This window comes from Monosiga brevicollis, genomic scaffold, assembly GCF_000002865.3.
Source record: "Monosiga brevicollis MX1 MONBRscaffold_2 genomic scaffold, whole genome shotgun sequence".
Classification (NCBI taxonomy): domain Eukaryota; class Choanoflagellata; order Craspedida; family Salpingoecidae; genus Monosiga; species Monosiga brevicollis.
In genome coordinates this window covers 1,353,828-1,366,547 of record NW_001865039.1, presented here as the reverse complement: position 1 = coordinate 1,366,547, position 12,720 = coordinate 1,353,828, and the positions used below count along the sequence as shown (strand labels likewise).

General features: G+C 56.5%; 4 protein-coding genes across 4 annotated transcripts; 2 read left to right on the top strand and 2 right to left on the bottom strand.

Annotated features, from left to right (window-relative positions):
- Nucleotides 1-1,424: 1,424 nt before the first annotated feature.
- MONBRDRAFT_22120 (uncharacterized protein) lies at nt 1,425-5,463 on the top strand (the record flags this gene model as incomplete). Its single annotated transcript, XM_001742605.1, has 11 exons — nt 1,425-1,509; nt 1,719-2,129; nt 2,234-2,370; nt 2,525-2,725; nt 2,836-2,883; nt 3,025-4,095; nt 4,253-4,486; nt 4,592-4,731; nt 4,826-5,045; nt 5,116-5,178; nt 5,284-5,463. The coding sequence occupies 11 exons, from the start codon at nt 1,425-1,427 to the stop codon at nt 5,461-5,463; spliced, it is 2,790 nt and encodes a 929-aa protein (XP_001742657.1).
- Nucleotides 5,464-6,485: 1,022 nt separating this feature from the next.
- MONBRDRAFT_22119 (uncharacterized protein) lies at nt 6,486-6,927 on the bottom strand (the record flags this gene model as incomplete). Its single annotated transcript, XM_001742157.1, has 2 exons — nt 6,486-6,674; nt 6,745-6,927. 2 exons carry the CDS (start codon nt 6,925-6,927, stop codon nt 6,486-6,488), a joined length of 372 nt encoding a protein of 123 aa, XP_001742209.1.
- Nucleotides 6,928-7,000: 73 nt separating this feature from the next.
- Nucleotides 7,001-9,788, top strand: MONBRDRAFT_30841 (uncharacterized protein; the record flags this gene model as incomplete). The annotated part of the gene is made up of 10 exons (XM_001742604.1): nt 7,001-7,142; nt 7,287-7,641; nt 7,757-7,840; nt 7,957-8,415; nt 8,575-8,673; nt 8,781-8,858; nt 8,966-9,065; nt 9,155-9,258; nt 9,381-9,446; nt 9,561-9,788. The coding sequence occupies exons 2-10, from the start codon at nt 7,399-7,401 to the stop codon at nt 9,786-9,788; spliced, it is 1,461 nt and encodes a 486-aa protein (XP_001742656.1). The 5' UTR covers nt 7,001-7,142; nt 7,287-7,398.
- Nucleotides 9,789-10,147: 359 nt separating this feature from the next.
- Nucleotides 10,148-12,463, bottom strand: MONBRDRAFT_22117 (uncharacterized protein; the record flags this gene model as incomplete). The annotated part of the gene is made up of 2 exons (XM_001742156.1): nt 10,148-11,837; nt 12,234-12,463. 2 exons carry the CDS (start codon nt 12,461-12,463, stop codon nt 10,148-10,150), a joined length of 1,920 nt encoding a protein of 639 aa, XP_001742208.1.
- Between the last annotated feature and the right edge of the window lie 257 nt (nt 12,464-12,720).

Below are 12,720 nucleotides of genomic sequence, written 5' to 3'. Positions count from 1 at the left end.
GGCCACGCACGTCAAAGCGAGCTGTCACACACTTGTAGCTCGAAGATCAGCAACGCATGTAGACCGACCGATGCAGACCAGACAGACCAGAAACACACACGCGTGCCAGAGCAGTCGTGGTTGACGTAAAGTCAAGTAACGGAACACGCAGTTGGAGGGGCTATGGTGCTGACACGTCCACGCCTGTCTGCCTCGATGGGGTACATGTAGTTCCATGCTGGCGGTCACGACCTCTTCACCCCACTATAACATGCATGACGCGTGTGGTGGTCGGAAAAAAGAAAGATTCGGGTCGCGAAGGTCATTGGTTGTCGCACAAGTCCCACAGAACCCCAGGTGAGTTGGCTTTGTTGCACCATCAATCATGGGATGCTCTGGTTTAAGATCGTTTACCCTTCTTTTAACCCCAAAAAATGGTGGCAGCTGATGGTTTTTTGCACCATGCTTTCAAGGCGGGTGATAGTGTCTGCTTCCTTTGGCATGTGAGCGCCAAAGCGCCGCACTGACGTCAGTGTGGGTGATGGGATGGGATTGGAGAACAGATCTAAAGGAGTGATATCGCAACCATCATGTCTACACGTGAGTGGGCCTTTTGTGGGATCCCTCGTCTACACTCCGTACCTCGATGCTGCACGTGGTGGGTGTCGCGAAGGTCCCAGCATCCCATCCCCTATTGCAACTGCGATGAGTTGGTGTGTTGATGGGTTGGTGTGTGTTGGCACGATGCGTCAGGGCGTCCCATTTGGGCTTTAGAAAGCAAAGCGATGCCGCCTCGATTTGATGGTCTGTCGAGGCGACACGTCCCCACATAACACAAAAGCGATGCCGGCAGCACACCCCCAACTTTCGCAACGCCCTGCCTTTCCGCCACCAACGCCTATTAATAGCAGTTGCAGATGTTATACATTAGGGAGTGGCATTTGATAATCAGATCCGCTGCATGCGTGCACAAACAGGGATTTTGTGTTCTGTCACGATGCGCGAAGCGATGCGGACCCAGGGCATGCCCGCTTCAATGGCACGGTGGTCTGGCTGTGGCGCGCCAAGCATCTCGTATAGCAACGAAAAAAAAGAACCAACTGTTGTGGCTTGTGTGCGCGCCCTCAAGCCCCCACGAGCGCGCCTAGACACCACAGGCCCCAGGCACATACCAAGAACAGCGGACCCCTCAGGGGTGTTGCCCGCAAGCCTATGCCCCTGACCAAGCGGGCACTGGACTGGACTGCTTTGTATTGTAGCCTTGTATTTTCCTCTCGTGTTGACAATTTGCCAGACACCACCACCACCAGACCTTGGCCTGCCGCTTGAAAATCTCTCGGCTCGGCCTTTTGCAGCTAGCTCCTTTGGGAAACGCTTCAGCCGCGTGGCGCCTCGCCCCTTCACCCCCCCGGAGCATGTCTTGAGCCCCAAACTGCACCGCCACCATGAATCACGGCATCGAGGGACTCCCTCAGTACGACTCCCCCGCGCATCTCGAACGCGATGATGACTTTCTCACCGCTCCGAAAGGTACGTCGCTGCACGCCATCGCTGCCGGAATAGGCGGTTAGGCGCCCCAGCGCGATCAATGCCCTGTCGCTGGTGCTCCTGCCATTGGCCCCTCTCTCTTGAAAGTGTTCAGGCAGCTCATGCTTTATGCTTTTTTGTTTGACCGACACATGTCGGCGCGGGTAATTGACGCTGCAGACGGCTGGCTGCACAACCAATTTGCCTTGCAGGTCAGTCGGGTCTTCCATCTCGCTCCTATCCTGGCTTTGACTCGCTCGAGACTCCCTACACTAAATCCGAACTGATTTTTCCCAACGAAAGCCTTCCCACTCATCACTCGACTTATTTGCTCCCCCCTCTTTCCCTGTTCGTCCCGTGCTGGCCGATCCAGTATGGCGAGGGCGTGTTCTACTCCTTCCCAGTGACCTACATTGGCCGTCACCAGGTGGCCAAGAGCCTGCGGACGGTCGAGTTTCCTGTCCGACGTCGCATTTGTCAGGAAGCCATTGCACGCGTCCGTGAGGCTTCCAATACTCGAGATCCCATCCCTCGCGACGTGGACAAGGCCTCTGCCAAGTTTCTCGACCGCTTCGAAGCCGACATCAAGCTCGAGTCTATCGTCATCAATATCAGCGTCGAAGGTCAGCCTCCCACATCCTAGTCAGAGCTCAATTCACCTTGGCCGCTCTGCCTGCATCTCGACCAGCCACTCACCGCTGGCTGAACCTGCCACCCCGACGCACAGGCATCGTCCTGGCCACGCCCGATGAAGATCGTGTCATTGCCCATCACCGCATGGCTTGCATCAGCTTTGCAGCCGGCGGTGACTTTGAAGACTACGACCAAGTGGCCTACATTGCCAAAACCAAGCTCGGGCGCATCGTAGGTCCTTGCCCCGTTTGCCCCCGTCCCCAACGAGCAAGGAGCGACGAGCGTCGCGTGCTACAGCAGGCAGCCCAAGTGGGCACATGTTCCGTTTCAGAACAGCGAGCTCAATCTGCTTTGATCGCCTCGCGCCGTTTGCTGCCCCGCACAGTGTTACGTCTTTGACTGCGGCCAGTATTCCAACCAGGTGCTGTCCACCATCGGGCAAGCCTTTGTGACGGCCGGTGAGCAGCAGGATCTCGAATACGACGAATACGAAGAGTTTGATGAGCTCGATGAAGAGTACGAGGCCTACACTCAGGTGGAATATGGTGGCATGACCGAAGCCGAATATCGCGACGTCTACGGTGCAGTAGGTTCCTCTCTCTGCTTGCCAACCTTGTCGACCCTCGCTCGTCCTTCCTTGACCCGACCACCCAGCCAAACCCGCCGTCACTGACCCCGTGCTGCATGGGGTGACAGACTGGGGACAGTCGCTATTACTCAAGCATTGAAGGTCAAGCCAACATGGTATGTACATCAACAGTTTGCAGGCCCAGCCCCTCGCGTGCTGGGATGGCTGCACTTCTCGATCCAGAGGCTGACTACCCCCACGCCAACGACACGGTTGGGTCTTGGCCTCACGTCTTTTGCTCCCATTGCCACAAATAGATGTATGCTGCCCCGAACGAAGCCAATGGGGGCGATTATCACGAGGTGGGCACCGAAGAAGAAACCGACGACTACTTGGCACCTCACCCATTGGCCACCCACTACACCGATGCTCTCACAATCTTGGAGGGCGACGATAGCAATTATCATGATCTCTCGCGCCAGGACGGGGCCACCTACGACGTGGCCGCTCGGCACCGCTCAGGGCGTGGGCGACCCGCTCAAACCCATGGCCAATACAGTCGGGCCGGGGGCGAGAACCACTACTCAATGGCCGCCGGTGTCAAGCCCGACGCACACTACGACGTCAGGGCGCCCGGGGCTGACTACAGCATCCTCGAAGACCCCTACGCCAATATCCATGAGGCCAACCCGGACTATCATCCCGTTTCCGCCTTGGTGGAGAGCGAGGAGGCCGAGTATGACATGGGACATCCAGACACACGTGCTGAAAACCTCTATGATATGGGTGTCCCGCCACGCCCCTCGCTGCGTCGCAAGGGCGGCATCAAAGCCGAGGCTGCCGATTCACAAGACTATGACATGGCTGGCCGGACTCGAGCCAACTCGCAGGGCTACGACTTGGCAGGCGAGCAAGACCCCAACGGCTATGACATGGCCAGCGACCCCAATGGCTACGATGTCGCCGGTGACACCGATGGCCTCGAGTACGATGTGGCGCACCGGTCTCGCGCCAACACGCAAATTTACGACAACACCAATCCCTTGGCCACCGGGAATCGCAACAGCACCTATGCCCAAGCCAATCAGTTGTACAGCATGCGAAGCCACCGCCCGGTCTCCGGAGGCGTCGACGAGCCCATGTACGACATCCACACCATGCCAGGTCTGGCCAGTGCTGAACCAAGCGTGCGCAAGCAAGCTCCGGCACCCCCTGGCGCTAGCCAGGTCACCAGCAAGGGTGCTCAGGGTCAGACCAAGCCCAAGACCGCGCCAAAGCCCAAGCCGACACCCACGCTCCCACCTCCAAACGATAAGGTTGCTTACGAAGCCGGGGACGATTGGCGCCGTCTGCAATTACAGACTGGGATTGAAGATCAAGGTTATCTGGTAAGTTGCGCACGCCGTGTAACGCACACCAGCACCTGGCCGGCCTTTGAGGCCTTTTCTTTTTCTGTGTCTCTGTCCGTCTATCTTCGTCTCTGTCTGTCGTGTGTGCGCGCGCACATGTCTCTCACAGCGTGAGCGAATGCGATCGGGTTTCTAGGACGGCAATTACATGGATGCCAATGATGATCCAACAGGAGCAAAGACGCTCGGCTTGCCCCCTCCTCTTGAGAGTCAATCCAGCCGGCCGTCGAGTGCAGAAGCAAAAGCTGACGCTGACGCTGACGCTCCGGTGGAGCGCGAGAGCTATTTGGAAATTGGAGACGAGCCCCTGCAACCCGATGCATCCCCGAAGAAAGATCGCAAGGGCTTGTTTGGTGGCTTCTTGAAGAAGGTGAGTATCTTCATGTGACGCTTTGCTTGCATTTACTTGGCTGAGGCAAGGGCGAGCCTTTCGTGCGCCCGGACACTCATGTTGTGGGTCGCTCCTGGGTGATAGCGCTCAGCTCGCAAGAAAGAGGCAACGGCGGCAGCCGCCGCCACAGCCTCGGTGCCCGGATCCAAGGCCGGGCCTGTGGCGTCGACTTCCAAGATCGAGTTGAACGGGCACGCATCATTGCCCCACCCACCTGCCCCCAGGTTGGTCCTGGCGCGTCGTGTGTGGTCTGTGTTTTTGGTCTTTCTGGCCCGTGCTTGGTATGCTTATCGCACTTCCAATGATGATGGCGAGCAGCAGGAAGAGCAGTGTGCCGACAGACGCGCTGGGGTATTCGCGCATTCCGCAAGAGGAGGACGGCGACGGCTATACACCAGCCAATCAGCTGGGTGAAGATGAGGATGGGAGTTACTTGGATGGGGATTTGCTGGAAGAGAATTATGAGGCCATTGCAAATGAATGCGAGCAGCAAGCTTTGGCCAAGGTGACGACTCATGCCACTGTGCTGTTGCCACCGGTAGAGCAAACGAGAGCGAGTGAGAGGGACTGTTTTCTCACCCGGACCTGTGTGATGCTACGCTCCTTAGGACGAGTGCTACACGCGCGTGAAGAAGGAGCGCAAGCGTGCGCCCCCGCCGCCGTTGCCCGAGGTACGGTGCGAGACCGAGACCGAGACACATCCACGGGAGGTGCCTGCACTCGGCTCACGCAAGGGTTGTGTTGCATCCGTGCTTTGCATGTTTCACATCATGTAGCGGGCCTCGCTGGCACAGTCCATCATGCAAGAGCCGCTCAAGAGCAAGGGCGACCTGCTGGTGCGCAAGCTCAATGCCAAGGCCGGTAGTTTGAGCGTGCGACAGTCGGGCGACGTGCAAGCCTCCATTGCTCAGTGGAACTTCATCCCGCCGGACAAGCTCAACGTGGAGGAGGATTGATGGACCGAACCCTGCGAATGGGCCAGCACTCTCGTACCTTGGCCGGCTGTTCTTGTCTTTATCCTTTTCTTCATTTGTTTTGGGTTCCGATTTCCATTTCCATATGCGGGCTCGGGCTGGTGCTGCCTCGACTTTGCCCTCGACTTTGCCCTCACTACACGGGACATTGTAGCTTATTAGGGTGTAGTGTTGTCGTGAATGTGATAAACTATCCATGCCTATTCTCTCCTCTCTGTCAAATTGAGCTAGTGCTCTTGTCAACACGACGTTGACGTCTCCTCCTCTTGAAATCCTTGTTGTCGGCGTGAGGCGCAGCAGCGATTGCACACGGTGCCGACTCCTGCCCAAGCACTTTGCGCGTGTGCTATCTTTGAGGCAGGTTGATGATTGACAGGGGGACGCGATGGCAGCTCAATCCAACAGCGCCGCTCGAATCAGAAGAGATATCCCGAAAACGTGGTAGGGATGCACGTTCATGTGCCATGAAATGCCGAGTGCGCCGCAGAGGCGGGAGTGGCGGTCGAGATTGTGTGTTGATCTGATCTTGGTTGACAGTGCAACCCCTTCTTCCATGGCGCTGTGGCTTCCTGACTAGAAGTCATGGATGCAGCTGATGCAGTTGGATCATGAGTATCACCGCCAACTGGTCATCACACAAGTGCATCGCCAGTTGGAAGCAGGCTGTTGAAGAATAAGAGCGAAGAAGATGAAGCATAGAGCGAAGAAGATGAAGAAGACAGTGATGTATCAAGTAGATGCAAGAGCATTTTGGCACCAGAAAACGCAAAAGAAGAAGCAGAAGAGGCAGAAAGCAGAAGAAAGTGCAGCAAGAATAAGAGAAACACCCCCCTTGTTTTTGAAATCAGGTGCTTCCCACAACTGTTGCTTGGTGATGAAGGTTGATGATGATGATGAGACCGGAAACAAAGTCATCATCATGACACCAACGTCACAAAAATCTGACATTTTGATGCAAGCACCCGTCTTCTTTTGTTTTTCTTTTGTTCTTCCTTTGTTCTTCTTTAACGCTGATGCAGCAGCAGTAAGAGAAGAGAGAGAGAGAAAGAGAGAGAGAGAGAGAGAGAGAGAGAGAGAAGGAGAGAGAGAGATGAATTGGTTTGGTAGAGAGAGAGAGAGAGAGAGAGAGAGAGAGAGAGAGAGAGAGAGAGAGAGAGAGAGAGAGAGAGAGAGAGAGAGAGAGAGAGAGAGAGCTCCAGCGTTTAAACGGCACAGACTTGTTCTGTTTTTTTTTTTGTTTTTTTCCAAAGACGGTACACTGACTCGACTCGCTTTTGGAGAAGGCGGGGGTTGATCCCTCCCTCCCTCCCTCTCGCTGGGTATCCGGTGGTCGGGCTGGCTTCGTGCTGCTGGGGGTTGGGGTTGCCATAGCAAGGGAGGGTGTTGTTGTCGGGTACATTCATCATCATTATCATTATCGTCATTATCCCTTGCTGGCTGTCCCATCTGGCACGATCGATCTGCGAAGGTCTCACACTCTGCCGGCTGGACCCTCGCATGCAACCCCTACACACACAGACACATACCACTCCTTCGGTGTTGCATGCCCGCCGCGCCTGTCCGTGATACTTTATTCGGTCACCGTCGCGCATTCCTCACTGTTCCTCGCACCACCCGAGCCGTGCAACGCCCATCGCACGCCCACGTTCATCAGCGCACAGGTAAACATCGGATGCTCCTTCTCGTCGCATGTCCAGACAGACACTCGTCTTATCCCACGTCGCCCCATCGCCCCTTCCATCATGCAGTGGCATTTTTCTGACCTGACGCCCGTCCTGCATCACCTCACCCCCTTTTCCCAACAGACCCTAGCTCAACTTTTTTTTTTTCCGCCCCGGATCGGCCCTTCCACATATTCTCAATTCAGCCTTGCCCCTTTGCACCCCGTGGTGCCCTGCCATTCGACCACGTCATCAGATGGTGTCTTCCAACATGAGTGACGCCGCTGCCGCCGCTGCTGCCACTGCCACTTCTGCGGCTCCATCCGCCCGACTCAACCACCATGGGTCTGAAAGCACCGCCCTGAAGGGCAAATCCATGACCCTGCCCGAGGGTCCTGGCAACTCCTTCCGCAGCCTGCCCGACGATCGTAACTTGACGGCTCACCTGGAAACCGTCGCCAATTTTCGTGACATTTGTCGTGTTGCCACCCTCATCAAGGTACGGCCTCCCATTTCACTCGTCACCCCTGCGTCGCTGCCAGCTGCCAAAGCTATAGACTGCCATCTCACTCCCGCAATGTTGTCGTGTTGCTTGACGCCTCCTCCTGCTGCAGCCCTACTGCATCTTTCGTTCCTCAACGCCTTCACAGGCCACACAAAAGGACGCAGCCCTGCTCATGGAGCAGGTTGGCATCAAGGTCAGGCTCGTACCACCTCACCCTCTCCATCTCACCCCCCGTTCACGCTCCTTCCGGCTGTCCCCACCCGACCTCTTGTCCCTCACCACCCCGCTGCTTACCCTCCCAAACATCAGACCATCATTGACTTTCGAGAGCAGTCCGAGTCGCTTCGCGACTGCGGCGCATGCCTGCTCCGTGAACAGTACCCGGAATTCGATCTCGAAAGTCAGCCCGGTGACAAGTGCAAGGAGATTATGCGTCGAATGGAAAAGATTCCCATCACAACTTTTGCTGCCCAAGACATTCGACAAGCGACCTCTCCCTCCATCCCTCGTCGCCCCTCGGCCATCGAGCGGGATAGAGAAAGGCGTGCCCGAGCGCAGCAAAGTACCAGCTCAGATTCTTCTACCGAGCCCAGCAGACCAACCTTTCGACTCGATGCATCAGTGATGGTCGATGAGGTCTTTGATAGTCACGATGCGGCGTCAACCCCTCATGCTACACAGACAGACAAGGCAACACCCACAGCCTCTCAAAAAGAACCTGCAACTGGAGCTGGCGACAATAATACCCTGGATGCTGAAGACATTGAGGTGAGACGCTTGCCCTTGAAAAGCGGGGCAAAACGACAAGAAAACACGACGTAGCCGGGCGGTGCGATCAGGTTCAGGTTCAATTCTCTGACTCTTGGCTTGATGAACGTGTCCGTCTTGTCCTTGTGTTGCCGTGGCGTGCTGCAGGGCCATTTACAGGTTGTGACCTTGCCTGGCCAGCGACGACTGGTGCGTGTGCCTTATTGTCCACGAAAGGTCATGAAGAAGGTTGTCTTTGGCATGCTCAACAACAAAGACGTACGTGTTGGCGCCGGAACGTATTTGGGACACGATTCAGACCTCGTCGCCATCTGCACAGTTTTGCCTGTCGGTGCACCACTCATTCCTCCACGTGCATTGCACAGTTGGGCAAGGTGGCATGTTGGATGTTCTTGGGCGGCCTCTTCTTTCGCAAGAAATGGCGTGAGCGTGGCAAGAGCGTGGTACGTCCTGGCGCAACTTCTTAATGTCTTTCTTGGTCTTCGCCCCCCAAGACTGCCGTGACTGTACCGCACGCAATCATTGGGGTATCATGCGAATCTTACTCTAGGCTAAACGCCGCTTCAACAAAGTGGGCTTGCTGGGTTTTTACAAAGTTCTCATGACTCGCAGCTACGCGGCCATCTGCAGCGTCCTTCAAATCTGTGCTGGTTCGTGAAGGGCGGTCCCGAGCACTATGCGTTTGATGAGCTATGCGTTTGATGCCCGAGCTCATCTCCATGACTGCCCTCTCTTGCAGATGCCCGAAATCATCCGATCATGCTCCACTGCTCGCATGGCAAGGACCGCACGGGCGTCACGACCGCTGTACTTTTGGCAGCACTGGGTGTGAGCGATGAGGCAGTAAGTCAAGTTGCGATTGACCCCGAATAAACTTTTGCCAGTCCGCCGCCGCTCTTGCGAGGGATTGCCATGGCTCACAGTGATCATGCCTGCCCGGCGCTCCGCGCGGCTCAATGCGCTAGATTGCTGCTGACTATGCCCTATCAGATGACTATGGTAACTCGCCCGAGGGACGCCAACGCTTTGACGTGAGTCGTTCCAATTGTGGCTGGAAACCCTTGTTTGGGCGTGAACAAGCCATATGGGATGATGCTTTGCGTGACACAGTTCTCATTTGGGATTGCCCTTCTTCAACCATGTAGACCGAGTGCCCTGAGCTGGATCCGGATGAGTGGGCACGGGCGCGACCCGAGACAATGCTCCAGCTCATGCAGTGGGTGCGCGAGGAATTTGGGGGCATCGATGGCTACTTGGATCTGATTGGTTTTGATGGGCACTGGCGCCACAAGCTGCGTCAGAATCTTCTCGTCAATGCTGGTTCCATGACGAGCATGTCAGATCTTGGCGAAAGCAAGATGCTTCTTCACTAAGCAGCGTCTTGCCTGATCTTGGGGACGATCCAGTTCTGGGCCTTCTCCTCTGCTCTTTGCCCCCAACAGCCTCTGTGAGGTCACGTCTGCGGAAGCGCGCCCGCAAGTGTCAATCCGCGTCTCTTAACCGACCATTTGCTTGTGAAAGATTTGTTTACTTTCATGGTGATGTATTCGACTACTACTATACATGGACTATACTTGAACAATTAGATGTGTTTGTGTTTTTTTTTCTTTTCTTCTTCCGTCTTCCCGTTCAGGCTCCCGCTTTATGAGAGACAATTGGATTTTTTGAAACCAAGGCGAAACAAATTTGCAAGTTGATTCGATTGCTACGTCTACTCTGGCCAGAACTGTCCTCAAAAGGCTGGCTGCCAGACGGGTCGGGGTCGCCCCTCACGCACGACAGCGCCCTTGTGTAGCGTGTCAAGTGTGAGTGGCTGAAGCGCAGGTTGATCAGTAGCGTCTGTGGCCTCATGTGCCATCTCCGTCATGCCCGAAGGCCGGGAGGAGCGCTGGGCCACGGGCTTGGTGCGGAGCAGGCTGGAGGTGGATGGTGCTAGATAGTCGCGAAGGGCTTTGCTGCGATCACGGCGCGCGTTGAGGCGCAATGCTGCTGGTTTGCTTGTGGTTCGAAGTTCCTGAAGAAGAGCGTTGGTCATTTTCACCGTAGCGGCTTGATCTGAGCTTGGGGCAGCTCCTCGCGGTGGGGGGCTTGTCGTGGCTGGGTTGGGCTGTGGAGGAGAGCGGCGATGTGCGCCAGGGCCAAGTTGCGGTGTGCCTGGCGGCCGGCTAGACATGGACAGAGCTGCCAACGCTTCAGCCAGCGGGGTGCGGGCAGAGGGAAAATGGTCCGCCTGCTGCTCCTCTTGCAGCATTTGCTGTCCTGCCTCACCCTCGTCCTCGAAATCCTCTTCTTCCTCCTCAAGGAGATCATCATAGACACCTTCAACATCCATAAGAGCACCGGTGGCCAGTTGCCGGTTGGCCACGGCGGCATCAAGGCGGGCCTGGCGACGAAGCTGGATGATTCGCTGTTGCTTGCGCCGGGCCTTGGCTTGTCGTGCTTGAAGGACTAAGGTCTGCTCGGCGTCGAGGGCTGCCAAAGCACGGGCATCCCGTTCCTGGTCACGCTCGCGCTGAGCGGCTGCCTCATCGTCTGCTCCAAAGACTGACTTCATGACGTACAGAGGCGGACGCTGAAGCCAGTAGGAGAGTGAGGTTGCTTCCTCGGAGCTGGTTGAAGTTTTGGGAGCGACAGGAGCATCGTCAGGGGCCATGCCGGTGAGTGCCCATGAGTGGGCACCCATGTCCTCGGCATCGTCCGGCTCGCCCGCCTCTGGTGGGTCCGAACGCGCCTGAGCGGCTTGACGGCGGCTTTCGGCTTGCGCATCCATTTGCTGGCGAATCTCCTGAGTATAAGCGCGGATGCGTTCGCGGCGTGTCGGTTGCGGTGCGTTCGCGGCGCGCTCCGCTGCAAGGAGACGAAGATAGGCAGCCGACTTTGGCACATGGCGAAGAAAGTTGTGATCTGTGGTGTTGCGAGAGGGCTGACCAACACCGCGGCGGGCAAGGATTTCGCGAGCCTCGATGCTTTTGATGATGGCTTGAGCACTTTGCCAACGGCGGAAGCGTTCGTCAGCTGCTCGGATGCGAGCTCGCTGCTCGCGGTTCTTGGTGGCCGTCTCTTGCAAGTAAGCACCTCGGGCGCGCTCCCAGCGCTCGTTGATGGACTGCAACAGGGCATCGGCCGTGGCATCGTCTTGAACGATGCGTTCTTTCGTCGTCGACGTCACTTCCTGAGCGCGCCGTTGCTTGTCGCGCACCCGAAGCGTGGCCTCGTACTCGGGATTGGTGTGCTCGGTGCGATCAGGCAGCGTGGGGCGACTGGGTTGATAGGGTTCAGGGGCTACCTCCCGAGGCGCACGAGCGGTGGGGCGGGCAATTCCTTGTTGCACGGTGCGAAGCGCTCCCTCAACAGCCGTGAGCTCTGCGTTCAAAACTTGGAGCAGCTCGGCAAACTCCTCATCACTAATGTCATCGATGGCGCTAAGAAGCTCGGCCACGTCGTGGGAGGTCGCGCCGTTCCCCGCCATGATGTACGGACGTGCGCACGTCTAACCAACGCGCAGGCAGGTTTGAAGAAAGAACATCAAGTGCGCCCAGCGTTGCCGGTCAAGCAGAAGGCAAATGGCAAGTCGAGGGCCCAAGGCCAGGCGCATTTGGCGTTGATCATGAGACTTGAGCAGCCAGGGATGGCTCATCGACGTGGAACACCGGACAGCAGCTGATCTAATTGGCAATTGCGAGCGTCACGGACAACCTCAAAAGCCCAAACGTCCTCTGAGCAGCCGCCCGGGGGATTGTCCGGCCTGCCCGGGCTGTCTCTTGACGGTGAGAGTCAGCAGTCCAAGATGGATGCCGCCCCAATCAAACAGGTCACACCTAAAAACTTGGAAAAAAAAAAGAGAGAGAGAGCGAGAGAGAGAGAGAGAGAGAGAGAGAGAGAGAGAGAGAGAGAGAGAGAGAGAGAGAGAGAGAGAGAGAGAGAGAGAGAGAGAGAAACGCGCGCCAACCGCACCCCCGACAACCAGTTGATGATGAATGAATGCTTGGTCCCCACCTCTTTGTCGGCGGTTTGAACGTATCGGCCCAGATCTGGACGGTACCTTCATGCCCCACCCGCCTTTAATCACCTATCTACTAGCACCACCAGCACTACCACCACCACCACCAGCACGGGCAGCCGCGTAGGGCGCGCTGCCACTTTGGCCCCTTCCGTCAGTTTGGCTCTCTCTCTCTCGTTGTTATGCTGTCTCAACAACAACAACACTCAATTTTGTCTGACATATTTGAATGACAAATTTATCTGACAAGCAACGTGCGTTTGTGTGTGTGACCGTTGAATTTTTTTTTTTTTTTGCGACTGTTG